This window comes from Candoia aspera, chromosome 5, assembly GCF_035149785.1.
Source record: "Candoia aspera isolate rCanAsp1 chromosome 5, rCanAsp1.hap2, whole genome shotgun sequence".
NCBI lineage: Eukaryota > Metazoa > Chordata > Lepidosauria > Squamata > Boidae > Candoia > Candoia aspera.
Genome location: NC_086157.1, coordinates 63,846,580 through 63,872,100, shown reverse-complemented (window position 1 = coordinate 63,872,100; position 25,521 = coordinate 63,846,580). Strand labels below are relative to the sequence as shown.

Here is a 25,521-nt window from a genome sequence, read left to right as displayed (position 1 = left end):
ATTCACTTTTGAATTTTGATTTTTTTAAAATTACCATTGTTGTCCATACACTTGAAATGTCTCCTTTGGGTGTTATATAGTACAAGTGCATTCAGAATCCATGTTACCAGACAGTTCTGAATCTAAGCACTTTATTGCTATGTGGCAAAGGTATGCAACTTGCAGTCAATCAAAGGTCAGGGACCAATTATCCCTTCAGATTTTTTTGCCCATCAACAAGAAATCCCTGTGCCATTGTCACCACCTTTGCATGTGATACCTCCTTGCCATGTGAACCCACAAGTGAGAACTTTTGCATACAGAGAAGTTTATATACTTAATTTATTTCAGACTTAGAATTAACTGAATTAACAGGGGATGGAGATAACTAGAAGAGTATGTATGTGCTGCATACTCTTAATTAACCATTTAATAAAAATAAAAACAATTAATGTTAGTAGTATTTAATTTAGCTTATTTTTCCTATCTACTTTTACAGTATTTTTAGGAAATCTGCTGCCTGTTGGAATGAGGCTTCAGTATGACATTCAGATGTTGGTGCAGTTTCGGACTAAATTAAACCTTCCTCTCCAGGTCCAGTACTAAGCTCCAGGATATAGCTGCTGCCAAGATTCAAACACCAATTCCCTCTATCCCTGTTCTAATTTCCCTTTTTTCCACCCTCCTTTGCTTTTTTCCTGAGTTTGCAAATTCAAAATTTGAAGGTTTAGATGACTTCAGCTCAATTATTATATTGGTGCAATTTGGATGACCTGATTTTTCAGGTATCTCCTTGCCTTCTCTAACTGAAGATGATTGTTACTCAGGAAAAACAATGAAGAAACACAGGATGTTAGCAGAGCTAGAAGTGAACAACAGCCTATGGCTATCTTTGACATTAAATATAAACCAAATATTCCATCTCTAAATAATAATATGAGTTACAGTTGGATATTCTTATCACTATGACCTGTATGTTGAATGGCTCCTAGAATGAATGAATGCATGCATGCATGCATGCGTATTCATACACACACACTCAAACTTATATACACGTATATATCAGTCCTTATTTCTGGATGGCCCCTGTTGCTTGCAAACATACAAGGCATAGAAATACCCAAGTACACTATTGAAAAGTATGATAATATCATTACTGTATTTTTCCCCCTGACAGGGGGTATGTTCAGTGAAGGCATGGAGAATATTCTATAATCTGTGACTAATATATAGATATATAGATATAATAGATATAATATAATTGTGACTAATAGAGCCAGTTTGGTCTAGTGGTTAAGGCAATGGGCTAGAAACCAGGAGACTGAGAGTTCTCATCCTGCCTTAGGCATGAAACCCAGCTGGGTGACCTTGGGCCAGTCACACTCAGCCCAACTCACCTCACAGGGTTGTTATTGTGGGGAAAATAGAAGGAGGAAGGAGTATTAGGAATGTTCGCTGCCTTGAGTTATTTATAAAAATAATAAAGGAAGGATACTATATATAGGTAGGCAGGTATGTAGGTAAAGGTTCCCGTTTAGTCATGTCCAACATTTGCTGCGGTCAATCTACATCATACCTTATGTGGCAAATCCAAACTCCTGTTCCCTTCTTCCTTTAATGACTCTGAGTAGACATATATAGTACAGAAATTATAAAACTCTAAAAATGTGTTCTAAAGCTAGCTTACCATTCATTTTTATACTCTTTTACTGCTGAATACTGGAAAAAGACCCACACAATCTATATTCTGTGAACACAAAGGGGCTTGCCTCCCAAATTGCATAAAATGTGCATTCAATGCACTTGAAGGCCTATTTTCACTGCATTGCAAATAACCCCTTTTTAATCTTTGTTTTGTTACTGTCAAAGTGTACTTAGTGTTATTCTTAAATAATTCCTACAGTGAATGAATTTTCATATAGGTCACTACTGACATCTTGTGGCCAAATATATTTCTATGTAAGTATGTTTTACTTGGTATATGTGTATGCATGAGAGAGACAGACACGGATGCCCTAACTGCAGTTTCCTAAATTTCTTTTCTATATTTTTGTCAAGTTTCCTTAGAACATGCCTATGATATATAATAAAAGTAACTGCATAAAAGGTAAAATGTCCTCAAGTCAAGCCTCACTCTTAGGGACTTCCATATCCATGTAGTTTTTTCTGGCAACAGCGTAGAAGTGAATTGCCTTTGCTGTCTTCCTGATTTTTTTTTTCTTAACTTCTCAGGCTAACTCAGTGATTCTCAACCTCAGCAACTTTAAAACGTCTGGACTTCAACTCCCAGAATTCCCCAGCCAGCACTGAGGTTAAAGTTGCTACGGTGGAGAAACACTGGGCTAACCTAATGACAGGGATTTCCTGTAATCCCAATCCAAATACAAACCAGGTGAGACCTGCATAGTTTTTCAAGCCCGGATCGGTGCTGCCAGCCAGCCAGGAGACAGTTATACACATCCACATATATTTATTTTATTTTATTTATTAATCAAATTTATCACCGCCCATCTCCCAAAAGGGACCCTGGGCAGTTTACAATAAAAAATAAATAAGAAAAATATACAACTGTGAAATACTATAATACATAATAAAATAAATATGATAAAAACCCCAATGCCTGGAAGTTCTCTGTGATTTGCAAGCAGAGCAGGGTCCTTCTAAGAAACTAACCATCCCCAGGAATGACTATTCTCTCTCCCGCCCCAGGCATGATAACAAAACCAGGTCTTTAGTTGTTTCCTAAAGTCCAAGAGAGAGGGAGCCAATCTCACTTCCGGGAGAAGGATATTCCAAAGGGCAGGGGCTGTTGCAAAGAAGGCCCGCTTCCTGGACCCCGCCAGATGGAATTCTCTTACAGACAGGGTCCGTAGCATGCCCTCTCTGCATGACTGGGAGGGATGGGTTGATATGATGGGGAGGAGACGGTCCCTTAGGTAACCTGGACCCATGCCATGTAGGGCTTTAAAGGTAATAACCAACACCTTGAATTGGACCCGGAAGCATACTGGCAACCAATGCAGCTCACGGAGCAAAGGGGTGACATGTGCTAATCTTGGGAAACCCAAGATCACCCACGCGGCTGCATTTTGCACCAGCTGTAGCTTCCGGATACTCTTCAAGGGTAGCCCCATGTAGAGCACATTGCAGTAGTCTGTATGGGTGATAACCAGGGCATGAGTGACCGTTCGAAGGGCCTCTCGCTCCAGGAAGGGGCGTAATTGGTGCACAACACGAAGTTGCACAAAGGCTCTCCTAGCCACGGCTGCTACCTGCTCTTTGAGCAGGAGCCGTGAGTCCAGGAGGACCCCCAAGTTACGCACTGGGTCTGTCTGGGGCAGTGCAACCCCATCCAGAACTAAAGATGACAATTTCCCAGAAATCGAGGAGCCATTAATCCACAGCCACTCCGTCTTCCCCAGGTTCAGCCGCAACCTGTTGTCCCCCATCCAGGCCCACACAGCTCCCAGGCACTCGGAAAGGGTGTCCATGGCATCACTTACTTCACCCAGAATGGAGATGTATAATTGGGTATCATCTGCATATTGATGATACCTCACCCCGTAGTGACGGATGATCTCACCCAGTGGTTTCTTGTAGATGTTAAAAAGGAGCGGAGAGAGTACCAAACCCTTCGGCACCCCACAAAGTAGGGGCCATGGGCCAGATCTCTCACTCCCTATCAACACCGACTGGGACCGACCCTGGAGGAAGGAGGTGAACCAGCACAGAACCATGCCGCCCACCCCCAACTCCCTAAGTCGGTCCAGAAGGATATCATGGTTGATGGTATCAAAAGCCTCTGAGAGGTCAAGAAGAGCAAGGATGGATGCACTGCCTCCATCCCACTCCTGCCAGAGGTCATCCATAAGTGCGACCAATGCCATTTCCATCCCATAACCGGGCCTGAAACCTGACTGAAAGGGGTCTAGATAATCCGTTTCATCCAGAATCCTCTGGAGCTGCAATGCCACCACTTTCTCAACCACCTTCCCCAAAAAGGGGAGGTGGGAAACTGGGCGAAAATTGTCCAGTATAGTAGGGTCCAGCGATGGTTTCTTGAGGAGGGGGTGCACTAGCGCCTCAAAGGCTGCTGGGAACACCCCTCTCTCAAGGATGTATTTACCATCACCTGGACCCAGCCACATGTCACCTCCCGAGCTGCTTTCACCATGGGTCTACTTGGCAAGTGGTAGCATTTACAGTCCAGAGGATCCTGTCCACTTCCTCGGGTTCAACAGGATCGAACCGGTCCCAGATAACCTGGTAAGTACGTTCCCTGGGTATCTCCTCTGACTCTGTCTTGCACTCGGAGTCCAACTCGGTCCAGATCTGAGCGATTTTATCCTGCAGGTCCCCTGAAAATTCCTCAGCACAGCCCTGTAGATGGATTTCTGACTCCCCTTTCCCCAGAAGGGATCGGGTAATCTTAAACAGGGCCGCCGGGTGGCATTCTGAGGACGTAGTAAGAGCAGAGAAGTACTGGCACTTCGCAACTCTAATCGCCACGAGGTAGGCCTTAATTGCGGCTCTAGCTTGTGTTTGGTCGGGTTTGGTTCTTGTCTTCCTCCAGAGGCGCTCTAGGCGTCTCTTAACCCTCTTCAAAACCCTCAGCTCCTCCATAAACCATGGGGAGCGCCAGGTTTGGGCGGGCAAGAGAGACCACACAGGTGCAATCCTGTCCAATGCTCCGGCTGCCTCCCTATTCCAGGCAGCAGCCAGGGCCTCCACTGGACCATGCAGGAGAGACTCGGGTATAACCCTCAGCTCCCTCTGAAACCCAGCCAGCTCCATCAGTCGCCGGGGGCAGACCAATCGAATGGATCCTGCCTCCCTGCAGAGGGGGGCGGCACAAGAGAATCTCAAGGCCACCAGGGCATGATCTGACCATGACAAAGGGGAAGATGTAATTCTCCCCTCAGATCACCTTGCCACTGCTCCGACAAGAAAATTAGGTCCGGGGTGAGGCCACTGTCTGGAGTCGGGTCCTGAATTTTATTTCATAAATATAGCCACCTCTCTTTTCAAAAGCCACAAGCATTTTCTTTTCATACTTGTCTTACATATGTGCTCCACATTTTTATAGTGAGATTTATATTTTGTATAATTAAATGACTTTTTAGCCAGTCCATATAATTTATATTTACACGCAACAAGTTCTTTAATTGCACTAAACTGGGCAAGTATGTGTGTATGCAGAAATAAAATTCCCCGCAGATATTCTTTGGTATACTCTTCGCTATCCAACTGTGAATTTCTACAGCCATGAAGAATACATATCTTCAAAGTTTGAATCTGTTCTTAACATGGGGGTGCTGTTCTCTGTAGTCCAGCATATAAATAGCAAGTCACTGCTCTATTTAATCCAGCACTATGACTGATTGCCTTGAAACTGCCAATATCATATATGATGAATCACTGTACTTCCTTTCAACTCTGGATATCTGGTTTTGAACTACTAAGCAATACTGATACCTAGCACGTGTTTTTACATGAAACAACAAGTACAGCTACCACAGTTTTGGAATTTGTCTCTGCAAAGTCCTGTAAACTACTCTTAAGTGGTTACATATAGCATGCTTGAGTACAGAGAGATCCTAATGTAAGCTTACCACATGCCAATAAACATGAGTACCTTGGGTGCTGCATACAGATTTCAGTGGACTGTCAGTTAAGTCAAAAGAGCTGTCTGTGCGCCGAGGTGGTAAGTGTATTCGATTCTGCCCTGCCTCTCTCTCGGGATAGGTCCGTACGATAAGGCACAGAGAAGGCTGAACAAGAACATCTCTCAGCATGGCTGAGTTCAGGTCTTCAGCAGCCTTCTTATTAATTTCAACAATTTCATCACCTGCTTTCAGACCTGGAAAGGGAAAGCAACATATTAAGACTGAACATGTAAGTGGTGTCCATGTTTAGGATTTTTAATTTCCCTAAGCCCTAGACACAAAAGAATAAATCCTTTTATTTTCTGTACATTAGAGCCTTCTCCAGAGAGCTAGGTCTTTATAAAAGTAGGATAATTTGAGCCGGGTCATTTGTGCCTCGAGTGAGAACATTGGGTTGATTTGTTCAATGATCCATTTGTTTGCCTTCTTGGCTATCCATGATATTCTCAGAAATCTTCTCTAACACCAGAGTTCAAAAGCATTAATACTCTTTCCATCCTGCTTCTTCAAAGTCCCACTGTTGCATCCATAGAGTGTCACAGGGAACACCATTGCTTGCACAATTCTGATCTTTGTTAATATAGACACATTCCAGCATCTAAATAACTTACCCAAGGGCTTCATGGCTGTTCTACCAAGTGCTAGTCTATGGTGTGTTTCTTGACTGTGTGTTCTTTTACTGTTGATGGTTGATCCTAAAAGGCAGAAGCTGTCCACCACTTCAGTATCTACCTTATCAGTTCTAAGGCTGATTGTTCTACCTCTTGCAATTAGCTTGGTCTTCTTTATATTTAATTTTAGTCTCTTTTTTTTCACTGTGGTCCTTGACTTTTATTACTAGAGCTTGCAGATCCTTTGCATTTTCAGTTATCATAGTGCCATCAACAAAGCACTGTTTATTGATGTTTCTTCCTCCAATTTAACACCACACTCTTCTTCTTCCAATCCAGCTTCTCTTCATATATATTCCACATATAGGTTGAATAAATAAGGGGAGAGTATGCCGCCTTGTTGCACTCCTTTTTAAATCTGGAGCCTGTCTGTTTCACCATGTTCTGATGGACTGTGGCTTCCTGTTTTATTGTTGTTGTTGTTAAATTTATTATAACTGCCTGCAACCATAAACCCTTCGTTCCTCACTCCAGAAATATTAAATTACCAAGGGCTGGATAGAGATTTTGCATGGTTTTATATCCTAGCATTTGGCCAGAAACTCAGCAACTTCATGTACATAACTCAGAATTCAATGAACCACAGAAAGTTCATTTGAAGGAGCCCTCAATACCCCTCCATGCCTTCTCATGCTTGGTCCTATCTTCAACCTTGACTCAGATTTTGAGGATGAAACCTCTTCTCCAGCTCCCAGAGGTTATTCTTTAAATGTTTCAGAGTGTTGGAGGTTCTTTAACAATCAGTCAATAGCCAGCAGGAATCAGGTTACAGGAACATCAGGCTGTGCCAGGCTTAATTCTTTAATTGTTCCATATATTTTGTTTAAGATACATATCTGCTAGTGAGAAATACTCCATCCTTCTTCTACACTATCCAAGTTTTACAAAATTCCTTGACTTGTTCACACTCAAACTTCACTTGACGTATTACTACTAATATATAAACCAAATGTCTACTCCATCTGGTTCTGTAGTTATGCCAGGACAGTTCGAATAGATCATCAGATCTGGAACAATTTAGTCATGCCTAACTAAATGTTATTGCAGTGGATCTAACTCTAAGCATAACTAAGTCTGGATCCAATTCAATACATAATGTTCTTAGAAAACAAACTGCCAAGACATTAAAAGGTAGATTCCTTTAGAATAGGGATTATATAGTTCCTTTTACACATGTCTTTAGGATGGACTTTTGATATTTAAATCTCTTTCATAAAAATGGTATATTGCTATCAACATTTCAAATTTCTTGCTCTCTTGTTTTTAAGATATTCCTGCCCCTATATTATTTATTTATTTATTTATTTATTAATAATTTATTAAATTTATACACTGCCCATCTCACTATAAAAGTGACTCTGGACAGCTTACAAATAAAAAGTTATTTAAAAAACCATTATAAAAATACAAAAATTACAAAAGATAGAAGAAGATAACAGAGGAAAACTAAAAAGCAGAGAGAGCCTCTTTAAGTCATCAACCACCCCCAGGGCTGCCTATCACTCTTGGATCCCCAAGCTAGTTGGCAGAGCCAGGTCTTGACACTCTTCCTGAAGGCCAGAAGAGTGGGGACCAACCTCACCTCAGGGGCAAGATGTTCCACAGGGCAGGGGCAATGGCAGAAAAGGCTCTCCTCCTCAACCCCGCCAGTCGGAATTCTTTAGCCGACTAGTTATTAAACCACCAACTAAAAGGGAACATTTTACACCCACACATATTCTCGTGAGCTCTCATCTGGGATTCTTGCATTCTTACAGTTAGGGCAACTTTGTTACCTTTTAAATTAGGAGAAATATATAAAGATACACTAAATTTAAAATCATGAATTTTCAATGGTAAAAAGAAGGTATACAGTAATCTGTTAACACATTATATATAATATCTAAAAGATAATGAATAGATAAATAATTTTGAAGAAATTGCAGCATCTTACAGCAATTCAGAAATTATTTTTACATGGTACAAGAGATGATCTACTCTTGAATAATAGAAGGGGGGGAAACCCTTGGATTCTGAAGATATTTTAGAGAAGAAAATATGATGCAAGTTCTAGCATCATACCTTTTTTAAAAGCCAGACCTGTATCTTTGACACTGTTAACATGGAGATGACGAATCCCTTCTTCTTCCATAGAGGACAGAGAAAAACCTGTTAAAATATAAACAAAATAAAGATACTTTGTTTTAATTTTGTAAACAATAGTATTTAAAATGAAGTATTTGGTTTTCAGCCAGCAAACTGTTTTTCTTTGCTGATTCCACCCAAAAAAAAGGGGGGGGATCCACCTTACTCAAGTAATGACATTGGTTATACAACCACTTCTTCAAATTATAACACTTCTTCTCCCAACAGTAATGTTTTTGCTTATGGCCAAATGTTACGGTTCTGTTCTTCAGATTTTTGCACACACACAAACCACATAAGTTTTGGGAAAACTCGGAAAAATTAGATATATTAAGTAGCACATGCACTCGCAATCATATGTGTATGCTACTGTATAATGAATGCTTTAAAATAGGATTCTGATATTGTATTTTTCTTGATTAATCATAAATCATTCAAGTTTATGTAGAATCTGGGAAACAATAACATGCAAATTGGTCTTACTAGCTAACAGTTTGCCTTTGGTTTTTAAAATTCAACTTTAAAATCTGACAGTCACCATGAAAATCAGCAGTATGTTTAAGAGAAAAACAACTTTACTGGATTGGATGCTAGTTTGGAGATTTGGTTATAAAAATATTTATAGTATACAGTGGAAAAACAGATACTAAAATGGGATCACCCATGGGATCACCACTCTCAGGATTCATAGCTGAGACCGTGATGTAATATCTAGAAGCTATAATACTCCCAGACATACAATCAAAAGTATGGATCCAGTGTGTAGATGACACCTTCATCATAATACAAAAGGAACAACTAGAAATGACACATGAGACAATCAACAATATCTTCAAAGGAATAACATTCACAGGCAAGAAGAAAAACAACATACTACCCTTCCTGGATAGCCTCATCAGCAAAGGAAATGATGGCAAACTAGAAACCCAGGTTTATCAGAAAACAATGCACAACAACTGAGTGCTCTACTACAAAGCAACAACCCAACCTCTCACAAGAGAAGCTGTGTAAGAACATTTTTCAGATGAGTACAAACATACTGCAGCAACCTAGAATGCCAGAAAAAGGAAACAGACCACCTATACAACATCTTCCAACAAAAAATAGACACCCATGCAACTTTATCAAAAAATGCCTGACTACATAATCTGCTTCAGCACAACCAGTACAACCTATGAAAAGGATAACACTACCATGCATCAAAAATATCTCAGAAACAACCAACAAACTACAATTACATGGCATCACTGTAGCACACAACCAACTAAAGCCCTCCAAAAGATCTTAAGCAAACCAAAAGACCCAGTAGCCCAATAATGAAAATCAGGAGTCATCTACAGCATACAATGCAAAGACTGTAACAGCCACTATGTAGGACAGAGAGGCAGAAGACTAGCAGAACATTCCCACCAACACCAACTAGCAGTCAGAAGATTTCTAAGTAGTTTGTAGAGGAGTGGTGTCTCTCCCACTGCATGTTAAATTTTTCTGGCCGATACTGGCCAGGACAGTATGTGTCTGTCACTGAAGGCAAAGGAAGGAATTGGCTAGAAAATATTACTCCAAAGAAATATAACCTAAATTAGGCCTGTCCTGAGATCTACTCATTCCAATCTCTCTTCTGCAACTCCATTTTAGAGCTTTCTAAACCACAAGTAGCTTTTTGTCACCAAACTTTCAGTAGGCGGAGTGCAAGCTTTTGTTGCAACACAGTGCCATTCCTGGGCCATGGAGCAATTCTAGGCAGAACCAGATCCACCCACCAGGTGATATCAGAGGGCTGGAATAGCACATTTTACATTTTAAATTGCTTATTGCCAATTTAATGAAATTCCCTTTTTTTATTTTTCTTTATAAAATAGTCATTTTAAATTTTAAAAAGCCTTTTATTTGCTAAATTACAAATTACTGCACAATTTTATATTATTATAAATATTCAAATAAATACTGGAAAGGAAAAATATTGAATTGAAACATGCATCTTATTGGGTATCTGCATTTGTTTTTCTCACCCACTGCTAAGAATGCAGAATATAAATATATATTTCTATGTATAAATAAATAAATTTGGGTATGTCATCAGTAGTTTGTATTTTTGTTTATTAAATAAAATACTAATGATCCTCAAGAGGGAAATAAATTTAATGCAGATTTTGCTGTCAACTATGAGGAAGCAGGTGTGACACAAACTTATTTTCTGTTTTCAAAGTAATTGTATGGATGGAAATACATTTTATTCATCATTTTAAAATAAAGAGGAGGGATAAGAAGCAGAAATGGAACAGCTAAATTCCATAAGAACATCTCACTTGTTGATTTGCATTTCTGAATTTTAAAAAATCAGAATGAATTTTGAACAGGTGACATATGCTTGTACTGATAGGAAAAAGAATCTTTTAGCAGAATTTTTTAGTTCTAGGGAAAAAAAATTGGATCCTAATTTTCTTCTCATCTTTAAGTCCACCTTTGCCTTCTTTCTTCCACCAATACCATTTATGAAATATTTAAGGTCAAAATTCAGTGGTCTCCACTGACCATCTGGTGCTTCACAAAAGTGTGCAGAAAACTCAAGTAATTGCTTTATTAAAAATTTCATTGATAGAATCATTACTTCTAAGGCTACAACAGTGGTCATATACAGGAGGGGGTTTTCCTTGGATTGCTGAATGAGACTATTAATTCTTTCAGCCAGACTATGTAGAGGGAGAAATCTTTCACCTCAAGAAAACATTACGATGCAACACAAACAAAATTTCCATTTTTCTAATTATGGATGTACAGTCAAGGTGAAACTGGAAAGTTCTCTGAACATCTAAATTATGCCTAAATGTGCACCAAGCCATGACAAAAATCAAGGAAAGATTGTTTTGGAGCTGACTTTGTACATAAACAAGTGGGATTTCTCAGGACCATATGGTATTGATGAAAAATATAGCTTGAGGTCAGTAGCCCTAACTCTGAAAACCGTTTGCAGCTATAAAGAATCTTGATAGTAACTGAGAGGATAAATGGTTAATGGTCCAAAGGAAAGCTTTAAGGCGCTTAAACATCCATATTAAGTTTTACCCTAGAATCCTTGAATGATACATGAATTGATAATACCTCTTTCTTAAGGAACTTCCAAAGAATGGTCAACTAGAATGAAGAATGTTCTTCTTAGCATTTGAAAATACGGTTTAGAGCTGCCATATGACATTTATGTCATGTTCACTGTTTCAATGTAGTTTATACATCGTAACGTTTCACATGCCATGGTGCTGACGCGCATTTCTGTTTGGGAGGGAGCTGCTGTGAAACCTTGTACTTTTAGAATAGGCAACCATTACAATTTAAGGATGGAGAATAACCTGCTAGATGACTGTACGTGTGAAAAGATCTTGGAATAATAGTTGACATTATTCTAGGGATGAAGCTACAAAGGAAGCAGAGGCAATTTCTGGCTGTATCAAGTGTCATTTCCAATCATGGGAAGCAGTTATTCCATTTCACTCTGCTTTGATCAGCTCCCATCTTAAGTGCTGTGTCCACTTCAGGCACCACAATTTAAGAGGGATTCAGAGCAACTGGTTCAGGCTCGGAGAAGTGCAACAGGGATGATGGGACTAGATATGAGATCTTATAGAGACCAACTGAAGGAGCTGAGTATGGTTAGCCTTGAGAAACGCTATCTAAGATGGAATATAATACTCTTTTCAAATACTTGAAAATATGTCACACAGAAAAAGATCAAGACCTTCCTTCATGTACCTGAGTGCAGAACAGGAATAGTGAATTTAAGTTACAAGAAGTCAGATTGAAAAAAAATGTATGAAAAGGTTTTGGAAAAGTTTGAAAAGTTCCTGAAAGTTTGAGTGAAATCAGTTACAAAGAGAGATGGTGGGCTTCCCTTCACTAACTGTGTTTAAAGGAAGGTTGAACAACAATCTGTTGGGAATGCTTTAATTTGGATGACCAAAGGGTTGGACTCAGTGGCCTGATCATTTTATGACTCTATGAAAAGCATCAATGTAATAAACATAAATGCATATACCTACATAGCAGCAGCTTTACCCTTTCAATGGAAAAGAACCTGCTGGTTTTTTGTAATATTCCTTTCAAACAGAGATGGGCAGCCTAGAACTTCCAGGCTTCATGCAGTCTACAAGCTTCGTGTTTTCTCCACAAACCCCAATTCTGTGCTACTGAAATTGGTGACAAATGCTAAATAACAGGGGTATGATTTTCTGCCAGTTAGTAGTGGAAATAAAACAAAATAGGTGTGTTGAGTTTCCAGGAGGCTTAACAAACTTGCTAACATAAAGATATATTACTGCATTTGAGAGAAGCCTTCACACGCTGTACCTGTGATTTAATATTGTATTTCGATATATGGAGATTTGCCAGTATATAATGGTCTCCATATTGTATGATACACTTTAGGGGTGTACATTATGTTTCGAGCTCACAATTTCATTAAATGTCCTAAGTAAGAAACTGCTGTATCAAGTTTAAAAACTGCTGTTTCAAGTTTGGAGCATTTTGGAAGTCTTTTGAGTATTTTGAGCTTGGATGACCTCTAATATGAGCAAGAAGCACTTTACATACCATTCAAAAGAGACAACAGAAAAGCCAAAAGACCAGAACACCTCCTCACCAGCAATCAACGCCCAGATATGCAAAGATTAACACTAGGATTAACACCAGATGAACAATCAAATAGCACAATATACCCTAATCAAGGAACTATTAATCAATCAACCAAGCAGCAAACAACAGCCCAATCCCAAGGAGAGAACAACACCTCCACCAACACAAACTGGACAACCCACAGTATATAAGCAGAGAGCAAGGCCCACTCCCTGTTCGCACTGAAGATGTTGCCTAGTAGGGCAATGAAACGTCTGCAAGAAAAAAAGAAGGCTCGGAGAGCACCAAGGACTCCACAAGAAGCACTTCTCAGATCCTTGAAACAACCCATTTTGTAATCAAAGCAGCAGTTTCAGACTCAATGTGGGGCTTTTTGTGAAATTTCACACTTGAATGTTGCAAAATGCAATGCTTTGCACAGCCCCACTGCATTTATATATTCTGGAATAATAGATGCACTCTCATTTTCAGAAATTAGCTTATATTTTTCTCTTCAAGTTTTATAATTTTGTATTTTGACTTCTTTTTCTCTCTCAACTTCCTTCATAGCCCTTGACTGCTGAAAAAAAACAAAAAGCTGTAGCTCCTATCCACAGAAAGGTTATGCACTCTCACCTAGAAACTGATAGAAAATTTACCTCTATTTAAGAATCAATTTAAAAGAAGTTGCCCATAGAAAGTAGTTTAATCCACGTTTCTAATTTCTATAACGTTATTTAAAATTATGCATAAACCTTAGACCACTGAATTTAATATTACTAACAGTACAAAATGTATTTATTAATGCTCAACTTAAATACGTTTCTAATGCTACAGATGGGTTTATTTCATATGACAAGGGAAAGTGTCTGATGGTACATATATTCTACACAGAAGCATCTCTCAACAATATGCATGTTACTATACAAACTCAGTGTCAAAATTCAGCCAATAAATATTCATCATATAAGCCTTTTCCTTCAAATGATCCAACATTGCTGATTTATACCAGATCTCAATGTTTTGTCCCACAGCTGTATAATAAGCAGTTTAAGGATTTTAAAATGCTAAATATTAAATCAGAGTACTCCAGATAACTGCTACAGATGTGAAGTGTTTGCTCACTGAACTAGACTGGAAACACAATATAATAATGTGGGGGTTTGCCTGGATTTATTGTTAAATCCAAAGACAATTATTTTTAGACAGTGGAAAAACTCGAAGATATACTGCATCCAAACCAACAGGGCAGCTTTGAAAAGATGTTGTAAGTACATATCAAATAAAAAACTAAATATGAAATGTTACATTTCCTGAAAGTTTCAGCATGAAAGATGATGTTTTCATACTTAGCAGTACATAGTTTCATCCACTCTCTCGTGAAGCAGCGTCTGCAGCTTCAGTGTGAAAAGCTGCTTTCTTTCTCCTCTGAGAAGTGGCTTATTTTTCAGCAGGGCCCCTCTCCATGTTTTATGAGCAGGTTTAACATTCAGGTAGAGATCCAGAAGATCAAAGCTAGCCTGTCAGATCCCCCGATCAAAGGTTTCACAGAAACCCTTATCAGGGCATCTCCCATCATTTCATTCTCTCATGTTGCCAGATGGGAGGGAAGTGTGAAGTTGGAGTATAAAGTGGTTTATTATGGCTATGGAGCGCATCAAGGACATGGGGTTGAGATACGACAGGAATACCATCTGGATGGGAGGGGGAGTGACATGCTTTGTGGGAAAGGGGACTAGCTAAGGGAATGTAGTTTTAAATTAGGTTTGAGCAGGAAATCTTGATTCGCAGCTTGCCTTCTGTACCATTCATTACGCTTCATTAAAACAGTTCAAAGAGATCCAGCTTCTTGACTATGTATGTGTGAATGCTCAAATGATCAGGTGCTGACAGCCACCGAAGAATGACCGTTGTCAGATCTGGCCACAGACTACATTCAATAAAGCTTTTAAAGATTTTAACTTCATAATTCCCCAACTCCCATTACCTGTAGGGAAGGCCATGGCTAGAAATCAATACCTCTGGAAGGCACTAGATAGAAGAAATCTGCTATTGCGAATATTAAAGTATGAAAGGGGAAACTTGGTATACAAAGTATATAAACATAAACATCCCAGACTCACCATAGTTATCCAGTGTGTCAGATTTTTCAAGCTGAATTTGCTGTGTAATTTTCTCACAAATTTCAATTTCTTTGTATAACTGAAAAGCCAACACATTTTTAAAAAGAGTTAGTTACACAGAATTATACTGTTCCTTGCCATTTTTCATGCAGCATCCCTTTTTGAATGTAGAGAGAAGACAGAGTTAAAGAATCACAGCACAGGTAAAGTTCCACTTGGGCTATGTTGAGCTAAACTCCTGATGACCTTGTGGACACATTCCATGTACTTTTCAGCTTCAAACTAAATTTACACAACATTCCTTCTTTATCACATAATCTCAACCATTTCCTTTAGGGGTCAGTATATATGCCTTTCCCATTCACATTACTTCAGAACACTGTGCAATTATAAAATGTAAATTTAATAATATTTTGAAATATATCTTCCTACTCTAATTTATGCTCCTTATTGTAAGTTATATGTTTGTTTCATCTTTAATGTCCACTTTAGCTTTTTCCTTCTACCAACACCTATTTCCTTTTCTCCTCCTATTCATAGAGCCATTTTCCTTCCCTCTCTCAATATAAGCTAAGGTATTAGTGAATAAGAGTAACAGTAATGTCAGCATGTCCTAATAGAACATATTCCCTAATCTAATGTCATATATTAGAATTACACTTCTCCAAATTCCTAGGCCAACAAGAGGGGTTGACCTAGTTGGGAATTCTGGGAATTATAGCCCCAACACATCTGAAGGGCTTAGATTTGCTTACTATTATGAGCGAGGAGACCTCAGTTCAAATCCCACACTCACTAGTGATCTTAGCTCAGCTATAAAGTCTCAATCTATATACTTCTGTAAACTCTCTGAAGGATGAGACAAAAAGGTATACTGAAAGTCCTTTGTTCCACTTCATGCAAGCTCAGATTATCTTGTTCTATATTTAGAGTTCTTGATATTAAAAGATAACTACCAAAGAGACAAGATATGGTAATAGCATTCTTTTTTTGTCTATCTTCTAATTTAAAACAATAATAGGATATTTATAGCAAATGAACATTACCAATTCATAAATATCTTCTTCTGGCTTTGGTATGTAACATTCCATTTGGTTTCCTGTAAGGAACTTGAGACGGAGATAGTGAGCTGAGCAATCCAACTGATGTGCCTGAATGAGAAAAGAAATAAGTAACTGTATCAGTAACCGTTTTCTTTTAGTGAAATGTATCCCTTAATGGAGGGGAAAGTCTGCTTTACTTGAAAGGAAATTTTAAAAATTATTGTCTAAACAACCCATGAAAAATACTTTATTGATGCTTAGAAGAGAACTGGTCATATTCCACTCCCTGATGTTGAAAAGGCAACAATATTATTCTGAATGAAAATATCACTAAACCTCAGGTCTGCTTACCTCTGAGGTGGGTGGAAATAACTGGACTAAACATAATGCTAAAATTAACAATTTCTTTCTCTTATTTCCTAATACAAATTACGTGGTTACATATCTGTTTGTTATGTATTATGTAATTATCTGTTACATGATTACCTAGTTTGTAATAGAATCTTTCCATTGTCTGTAAATAGGTTATAAAATACATTATAATTCTGACTTTAAAGGGGAACATTAAGATCTTAAATTCCACATGTTATGAAAACATTATTTCAAAACAAACCATAGTTGATGAGTACACAAAATCATTTCTCATCTAAAATAATTTGCATAAGTCAAAAATCTATATACTCCTAAAACTCTCATGTCTGTTTGTAACCTTTAACTGGGCAAAACAGTGCATCACAGGGCAGCAATTTTTGAATCAAGGTACCTCAAATGGGCTAACTTACAGAATGTGTCCAAAATTCAGGACCCATGACTCCTGTGGAATTGAAAATTGGCAAATTTTATAAATCATTTTATGACATAAAAGTTACCATAGAACACTTTATGACATAATACAAAATGTCATAAAACATTTCCTGGGGTCAACTCCTGATGTTTGACTGAGCTATACAGTTCAATAGGAATAACATGGGCTATTTTCAAGGCAGATACATCTCTGAATATCTCCCTGAATTTTTAAGAACTTTTCCAGTGAAGGCAGTACATTAGAAGCTCTGCCATTGTTGAAGGCATTGAGGAATCTGGTAAGGAAATATCTCTGAAATGATGACCCAATGGGTCATGGGTTGTTTAGTAATTAGTTATAACTAGACAACCCATGACCCGTTGGGTCATTGTTTCAGAGATATTTCCTTACCAGATTCCTCAATGCCTTCAACAATGGCAGAGCTTCTAATGTATTGCCTTCACTTGGAAAGTTCTTAAAAATGCAAGGAGAGATGTATCTGCCCTGAAGGTAGCCAATGTTGAACTGTATAGCCCAGTCAAATATCAGGAGTAGACCACAGGAAATGTTTTATGACATTCTGTATTATGTCATAAAATGTTTTATGATAATTTTTATGTCATAAAATGTTTAATAAAATTGGCCAAATTTCTATTCTGTGGGAGTCATGGGTCCCAGATTTTGAACTCATCCTGTAAGTTAGCCCATTTGAGGTACCTTGGTTGAAAAGGTTTTGTCCTATGACACACTGCTTCACCCAGTTAAAAGTTACAGATCCGAGTTTTAGTAGTATATAGATTAGCCAGAGGTTATAGTATTTGCACTGCCATCTATTCCAATTACCCATTATTGATTAAAATAGTCTAAAAATATAATTGATCCATGGTGACCATACATTCCAAAGTTATTTCAGTAACTCCGAAAGAATCACAAAACCAAATCAAGCAAGGGTACTTTCTTCTCACAAAAACAGTATGAGCCTAAACCTGCTATAAAGTCAATTTATCCAAGCCAATGATCTTACTGTCTCACCACTGACCTGTATATTTCCCCTTCCTGCTCCCAAATGTCCTCAAACATTCTTTCTTTCAAATTAAAAAATACTAAACCTTTCTTTAAAGAGTTGCTCACTGGGATTCAACTGAAGACATATACACTCCTGCCCTTTCCCAGATAGCAACCAGATATAACAATTTAGTAGATGGTTCTGTGCTGAAAAGAAGCCAATCTGATATTTCTTCTGGAATTAAAGGCCAAGAGACATAACCAAGGGTAGCACTGTCATGTTCTTGCTGAGATTAAAGACAATATAACAGGAGCTGCAGGGCTGCAAGTACTGTATCTTGGAATTAAAAGGATGCATGATCATTTACACACACACATTCTTCCTATTTCTTCTTGACTGGGCATAAAGAATATGACAGGGTAATGGAGAGAAAAGGTGGACAAATTAGCACCGCTATTCATCTACACTCCTAAAGGCAATTGTTATTTGCCTTAAGCCTGCACAAATTCTATTCTGAATCATCTTTTCAGATAACATAATATTTTCAGGCTTGATGGAATATGAAAGCAGGTTAGATACATGTACTGATGAAGAACACTTAAAATGGAACTTCACAAGGCAGCACAAGAACAAAGAAATAAAATCACATGAATGGAATTGATGACCTCCCAGTAGCCTTTTTCTATCAGTTACTGATCCATGGAAAGGTTGTGTACATTCTGCACCTTACTCAACTTCCAAGTGCAGCAACCAAAAGACATGTCAGGAAAATTCAGTCTAAAGTGGACCCACACAAATTAGCATTCTGGGAACATCAGGCTAAATACTGATATCTATACTGTACGCTGGTGAAAGGCAGTTTCCGGACTTCTTATCCTGGGAGGGAAAGTTATAATTTGCACTGTACAATGGAGTTGTCTGGAAAGGAAGTGAAGAAAATATTTTCCCAAAGACCTCAGCAATTAGGACTGATATTGTTAACCTGGAATATTCATTTCCTTTGTTTTGAAAGAGTAGGCTTGTTATTAGTGGTTACTCAAATAGTAACAAACTGCTTTCCAATGACTGAATTCACACACTGAGCTAAGCTCATGATTTGTTTAATCTTCATTTACAGGGCACCACAATTGGCTGGGTTCTCACAAGACAATAAGCCAAGTCCAAACAAACTACACTATGACAACATGATATAAGAATCAGGATCCAGAGAAAGACCATTAGGCCATCTACCTCTGTATTCTCTGTACTGACTAGCGGCAGGTACAGTTTCAGACAGCAATCTGTCCCACGCCTACTTGGAAATGCCAGGAGTAGAATCCACTTCCTTTTATATGAAACCACATACTGTTAAACTGAGATATTGGGTCTCTTTTTGATTCAGTATGAATAGTGCGTACCAGCAAAACACAAAGCGTATTTTATGGCTAGCAGTAATTACAGTCCAGAACATTTAGCAAAGGCTAGAATTTTGATCTTCAGTTCCCATCATCCAGGTAAAAATTACAATATGGGGAGTCTTTACAACATCTAGAGCATGAAGAAGTTATATGAACTGTAGAGCGTGAAATGTTTACTATACCAGAACTTGACTGATTCTCAGATGGCAGATGGCAAACTGATGTGAAATGATGTGGGTCAGAGAATTAAAAGGAAAAGAATAAGCTGAATGCAAGAGACAGAAGAGAAAGATTCGTTAGTAGATGTTACAGGAAAGACAGAACCATCAGCATTTTTGTACATAGATAATTCAGAAGGAAAGAGACAGATACATAGCGTGAACCACAAACCAGTTTAATCAAAGTGATTTCAGTTGAAATAATTACATTCTTAACACTGGTCTCATATAAAGTATGTGCTTATGTTTCACATATTGTAAACTAAAGAGGAAAAAAACAGTGAAAAAATAAAATACTACCTATGCAAAAGTTCTAAAAATAAAATTATTACTAAGATCACTTTAATGTTTTCTATTGTGTGCATCTTTTTAAAAAAATCACTTTAGCATAGTTACAATGAAACATTTTTATTCAAGAATATCAATCTATAGAAATCTATTTGCTAAATGATATATGATTTACCTAAATTAGACCTTTTTCACACAGTGTATGCAAATTTTCCTTAAGGCATAATTTGAATATAGAAAATACAAAGTATCATTTAAATTGTTTTAGTATTTCAGTTTAGTTGGTTAGTCCATGTTATTGGGGATGAAAACCATGGATAACAATGGTGATTGTTTCTAAATTATTGCTCATAACTGTATATCCATTCCTAGTATACTTTGCAAATTACAGTGTAAATATTTTTCTAATTATTCTTTTCTCAAGTGTAAAGATTTAATTTGGAAAACAAATTATTAGTTCAATTTGTTGCAACCCAGCAAATAGTTTTCTTTTTTTGAAAATTTACTTCTGGAATGCATTTTGCTTTATTGCTTTATTTGTTGCTTTATTTATTTATGCTAACAATTTACAAATGGTGAGTATTCCGTTATAATAATATAAATTCTACAATTAGAAATAACCTAAGAGTAGAACTAGAGAATATATTGTTTATGTGAAGGGACAGTATTGATAAAGTTCAACGATTACACACCAGCCAGCCAAGTTCTATTTCCACGCCTGTGTACGTCAGCAAACTAATGGATCCCACCTGAGAACCCAGAACAATTTTTGACATATAGATCCCCAGGATGACCACAAGCAATAGACCATACACATCACATCTAATATTTTTCTGTCAATACCCTCTTGGAACAATAGGTAAATTGAAAGATACTTGCTGCTAAGAGAAACTGACATTTCAGGAACTGATGAAAAATTGTTGAAATATATGCACAAGTGAACATATTGATAGAAAATGATAGTCTGAAGTTACTACTGGTTACATAGATATAAGCTAGGTAAAGGTAAAGGTTTCCCTTGACATAAAGTCCAGTCGAGTCCGACTCTAGGGGGCGGTGCTCATCTCCGTTTCTAAGCCTTGGAGCCGGCGTTGTCATAGACACTTCCAGGTCATGTGGCCAGCATGACGACTCGGAACGCCGTTACCTTCCCGCCGAAGCGGTACCTATTGATCTACTCACATTTGCATGTTTTCGAACTGCTAGGTGAGCAGGAGCTGGGACTAGCAACAGGAGCTCACCCCGCCGCGCGGTTTCGAACCGCCGACCTTCCGATCGACAGCTCAGCGGTTTAACCCGCAGCGCCACCGCGTCCCATAGATATAAGCTATCTGATGGCATATTTGGCTCCTTCCAATTGCAGTATCTCAGAACTTATGTTGTTTTCAAACTAAGCATTATCTGTAATCTAATCAGAGATTTTTGATTGCTATTCTCATAAAAAGCCAGAAACTGAAGCCAGGAATTGAACTAGATTTCTGAATCCTGGCTTGTTTTGTATGAACAGCACGACTAATGGATTGTAGAGAATTTTTTTTCTACATTTACAAATACAGCATTATTTAGTATCTACATGAACGAGTATCAGGGGAGGTACATGAAGATATGTTCAGAGGTGCTGCTGTAACTATTAAATATGGGACAATTTTATATATAGGCCAACATGTTCTAGTAAAAATTCATTTCAAAGGAACTTGTCATCTTTTTCAGTGGATTATTGCATAAAAATAATATTCAGAAAGTAAACAGCAAGAAATAGAAAATAAAAATATTTGAAAGTTAAACCACAACAATTGATGAAATACAAGTAATCCTCAAATTATGAAGGAAATTGGGACTGGAATTTCCATCGCTAAGCCATGCAGTCATAAAGTGCAATGACACGTGACCACATCGCTTACCTATGGCAATCCCTGCAGTCCCTGTTGCTGTTGTTAAGCGAGGGTCGTGGGTCGTTAAGCAAGCACCTCCTTGCAACTTCCTACTGGCTTCCAACAACCAAAGTCAGTGGGGAAGCTGGCAAGAAGTTGCAAGTCCCAGGCGGCTCGCAAGCAGGTCAGCAGGCAGGTAAGTGGCTGCTGTCGGGTGGAAGTGGGAATGTGAGGGTGCATGAATGGTGGTGGAGGCATGAGGGACGTGCAGCACAAGCATGGTGGGGCTTGGGGTGGCTGCTGCTGGGTGGGGGAGGGTGTACAAGGGTGCAAGCAGAGATGCTGAGCGAGTTCTGCAAGCTTGGGGAGGGTGCATGAGTGTTCAGGGAGGGTGTGAGAGCACAGAGGGGCTGAGGTAGGGTGCATGGATGGGGGAGACTTACCCGAGCAACTTGCAGCCTTCTGTGCCAGCTTCCCCATTGACTTTGCTTGTGGGAAGCCAGCAGGGAAGGTCGCAAATGGCTATCACGTGACCATGGGATGCTGCAACCATTGTAAGTGCAAGCCAGTTGCCAAGCACTTGGATCACAATCATGTGACTGCGATGGGTACTGGGATGGCTGGAACTTTGAGGACCAATCATAACCATCTGTTAGCCTTCCCAGGTAGACCAGACAGGTAACATGACCAGATGAACTAATTCTACTTTATTGTAAGGCTACATTAACAGAATCCTGCAAGTCTGAAAGTACAAATCTCCTGCTGTCTCCTTTACAGTCCAAGAAGCTTGGGATGGTCCCTTCTGAGCCTCTTGCTCCTCCCACATTCCTTCTGCAGGCTATGCCCTCTCTTATCTGACCATTCTCTAGGCAGTATCTCTTCGCCCCATCTCTCAAGGTCTTTCCTGCATACCATTACACCACCACTTGCTCAACGTTGTCATAACTTCGAACAGTTGCTGAACAAGTGGTCATTAACCAAGGACAACCTGTAGGCAGAAGTGCCACTGTTAATATGAATGTCTCACATAACCAAGTTTTCACCATTATTTAAACTCAAGGGGCAATTCACTGCAGGCAAAGAGGTAAGTCATAGGAAGATGTGAAGCACAAATGTATCAGAGCATCTATTCTCTCCAACATTTATCTCCTTTAGGAAAGTTCCTCAGACCCCTCTAAATCATCCAGATTATATTGGCATTGAAGTATAATTACATTAAAGCTACTTGAAAAGATAATAGTAGTACACTGAATTAAAGCTGAAGCATTTCAGCATGATTTTCAAAATCAAAATCTTCAAATGCACACTCTGCATTATTAAAATACAGATCATTCAAATATGGCAAATGTACTGCTTTACATTTTTTGTCTAATTTATTTGCATATTTGGGAAAGAAACCACAGAACTGCTGGCTTTAGTGGAAATGCTTTGAAATTGGAACCACCTATCAATAATTACTTATACTTTCAAATAATACAATTCCATAAACTGCCCCTCCCTCTCACACACACACTCATTCACTTTACCTTGCAAATCATCTCCAGGACATCCCTTGCTGTGTCTCCTGGGTGGATGACAGTTAAAGCCGATTGGTTATTTGGCAGGCAGTACCATGATGGTGTAAAATACTCATGAACCCAGATGTCAGAGTCTGGATTGTGAGGATGGACAGTAGTGAGTGCTACTTCTTTTTCTCTCTGAAAAATGCAATGAAAATATTTCTGATCAGGTGCAATTTGGCTATTTGCCAATTAAGAGCAAGCTTATAATTAAGGTAGGGTTATTTTCTATCATATTAAATTACAAAATCCAACACATTTTAATACACATGGGGAATTAGCACCTGAAGCTGAATAGAAAAACCTGAGGACTGTCTGAAAATCCTCCAGTTGTCAGTCTCCTTAGCAATTTTCCAGTATTTTGGGAAAGGAACACTCACTTTGAAGGAACAATCCCATGCTTGCATTGGATTCCCAATGGGAAGCCTGTTTCTGGTGAACTTCTTCCATACTTTGGAGTTGTGCCCATGAAGCTAAAGCTAACAATTCTTGTATTAATACAGTAGAAATAAAAAGGTGACAAATTCACTATGGAATTGGTTGATTTAGGATTACTATTGCCCTGTACCAAACTGTAGCATTCATTTCAAATGTTTGTTGTTTTTGTAAGTTTAACCTGGACCCTGAGGTTACCAATTCTAGCAAGGGATAGATGTATGGAATTCCCATTAGTTTTAAATGCTATCACATTGTTAAATCCCATTTGCTTGATTAAAAATATGTCCCCTGGCCCTGATGTATTAGTGTTTCAAAGCCCATTTTCAGTTACATACATACAATACAAAAAGGCAAAACAGAATTGTATTTACCAAAACAGAAGTCTCACTAAACTATACAGTACATACTGATCAACTATAGAGAAACATAAATTAGCTGAGGTCTCTAGGAAGGGTTTTCCATATGAAATGGAAATACTTCATTCATGTTTACATTTTATGATTGCATATCATATTACCTGCTACTTTCTGAAATATATTATATATTCAACCATATTTAAAGTTAGTGTTGAAAAATTCAATATTGCCCAATACTACTTCAGAAAGGAAAAGTATACTATGTATTCCAAAACAGACATAAAGCCACATGTAAGGGCACAGACAGAAAGTTGATGAATGCTTTGGTACGCACAGTAGGAAAAGAAAATGACACGAGGACTCTTAATAGGAAGGAACACAAATGAAGATCAGAAGTGTCCAGACAGCAAAGTAATATGGTGAAAGAAAATTATACTTGCCTATTAATGGAAATCTCTACATTTGTCTCTGCATGCATATGACCAATAAGGAACATAGCCTTAGTCATTGTAATATATTTTACTTTTTTCCTCTTGATTCTCCAGAAAAGTATTTAAAAATCAGATCTTTCAGGTAGCTGTGCAGGTGAGGTTTTTAATAGTAAAAAAATAGTGCAATATAAAAGCACATTTCAGGATTTAGAAAAGGTATAGGAAAGTTCAAAAGGATGCTGGCTAGATGGATGGATAAAGATATAGACCATGATGAAGGAAAATATTTTAAAAACAGAAGTCATTTGGACAAAAAATAAGCTCAACCTTACAAAATGGTATGTCAGTGTATATTTATCTAGAGAGGTAGATAAATGATCAGCATTTATCAGCAGAATGTCAGTGTATATTTATCAGGTATGTCAGTGTATATTTATCTAGAGAAGTAGATAAATGATCAGCATTTATCAGCAGCTGATCAGCAGAATACTAGGTTTCCAAAACCCTATTCCGATGTTTACCTGAACACATGGAGAGCTCGAAGTGAGGAGAGAGCTTCAGCACATGCCCAGTCTTGCCTGCCTTCTGTCAGCTTCCATACATTCAGGCCATACACCTGAAGGGAAGGTGGACTTGCATTCTTTTGAATACAAATACAATTCCCACTATGATTGAGGCTCTGGATCAAGTGGAGAGCTGTATTCTTGTTTAAGTGAACACCCATTCAGCTCCCCTTCAGACCTCGCTCCTGAACATAAGAATTCAGGAGAGGAGTAGGGGCAGGACTGCAAAAACAGTCCATTTTCTATCCATACATTCAGGTAAAAGTCTGAACAGGACACAACATTCCCATATATTTGGCAAAGCCAAAATGCTAGATAAAACTGAAGTGAGGTTTGATCAGCAAAGTAAATATCCAAGTCTTTATATTCTTATACAATCTGAAGGGGAAAAATCCAGCT

The 25,521-nt window shown here is 38.4% G+C and overlaps 1 protein-coding gene across 1 annotated transcript in view; it reads right to left on the bottom strand.

Annotated features, from left to right (window-relative positions):
- The window catches only part of TIAM1 (TIAM Rac1 associated GEF 1), a 91,062-nt gene that overhangs the window by 26,193 nt on the left and 39,348 nt on the right, over positions 1 to 25,521 (bottom strand). The window contains exons 8-12 of the mRNA XM_063305443.1: positions 23,302 to 23,472; positions 16,215 to 16,319; positions 15,169 to 15,247; positions 8,378 to 8,464; positions 5,615 to 5,839 (exon numbers count right to left, since the gene is read on the bottom strand). Of these exons, the coding sequence (XP_063161513.1) occupies positions 5,615 to 5,839; positions 8,378 to 8,464; positions 15,169 to 15,247; positions 16,215 to 16,319; positions 23,302 to 23,472 (667 nt within the window). The remainder of the gene's footprint in view (positions 1 to 5,614; positions 5,840 to 8,377; positions 8,465 to 15,168; positions 15,248 to 16,214; positions 16,320 to 23,301; positions 23,473 to 25,521) is intronic.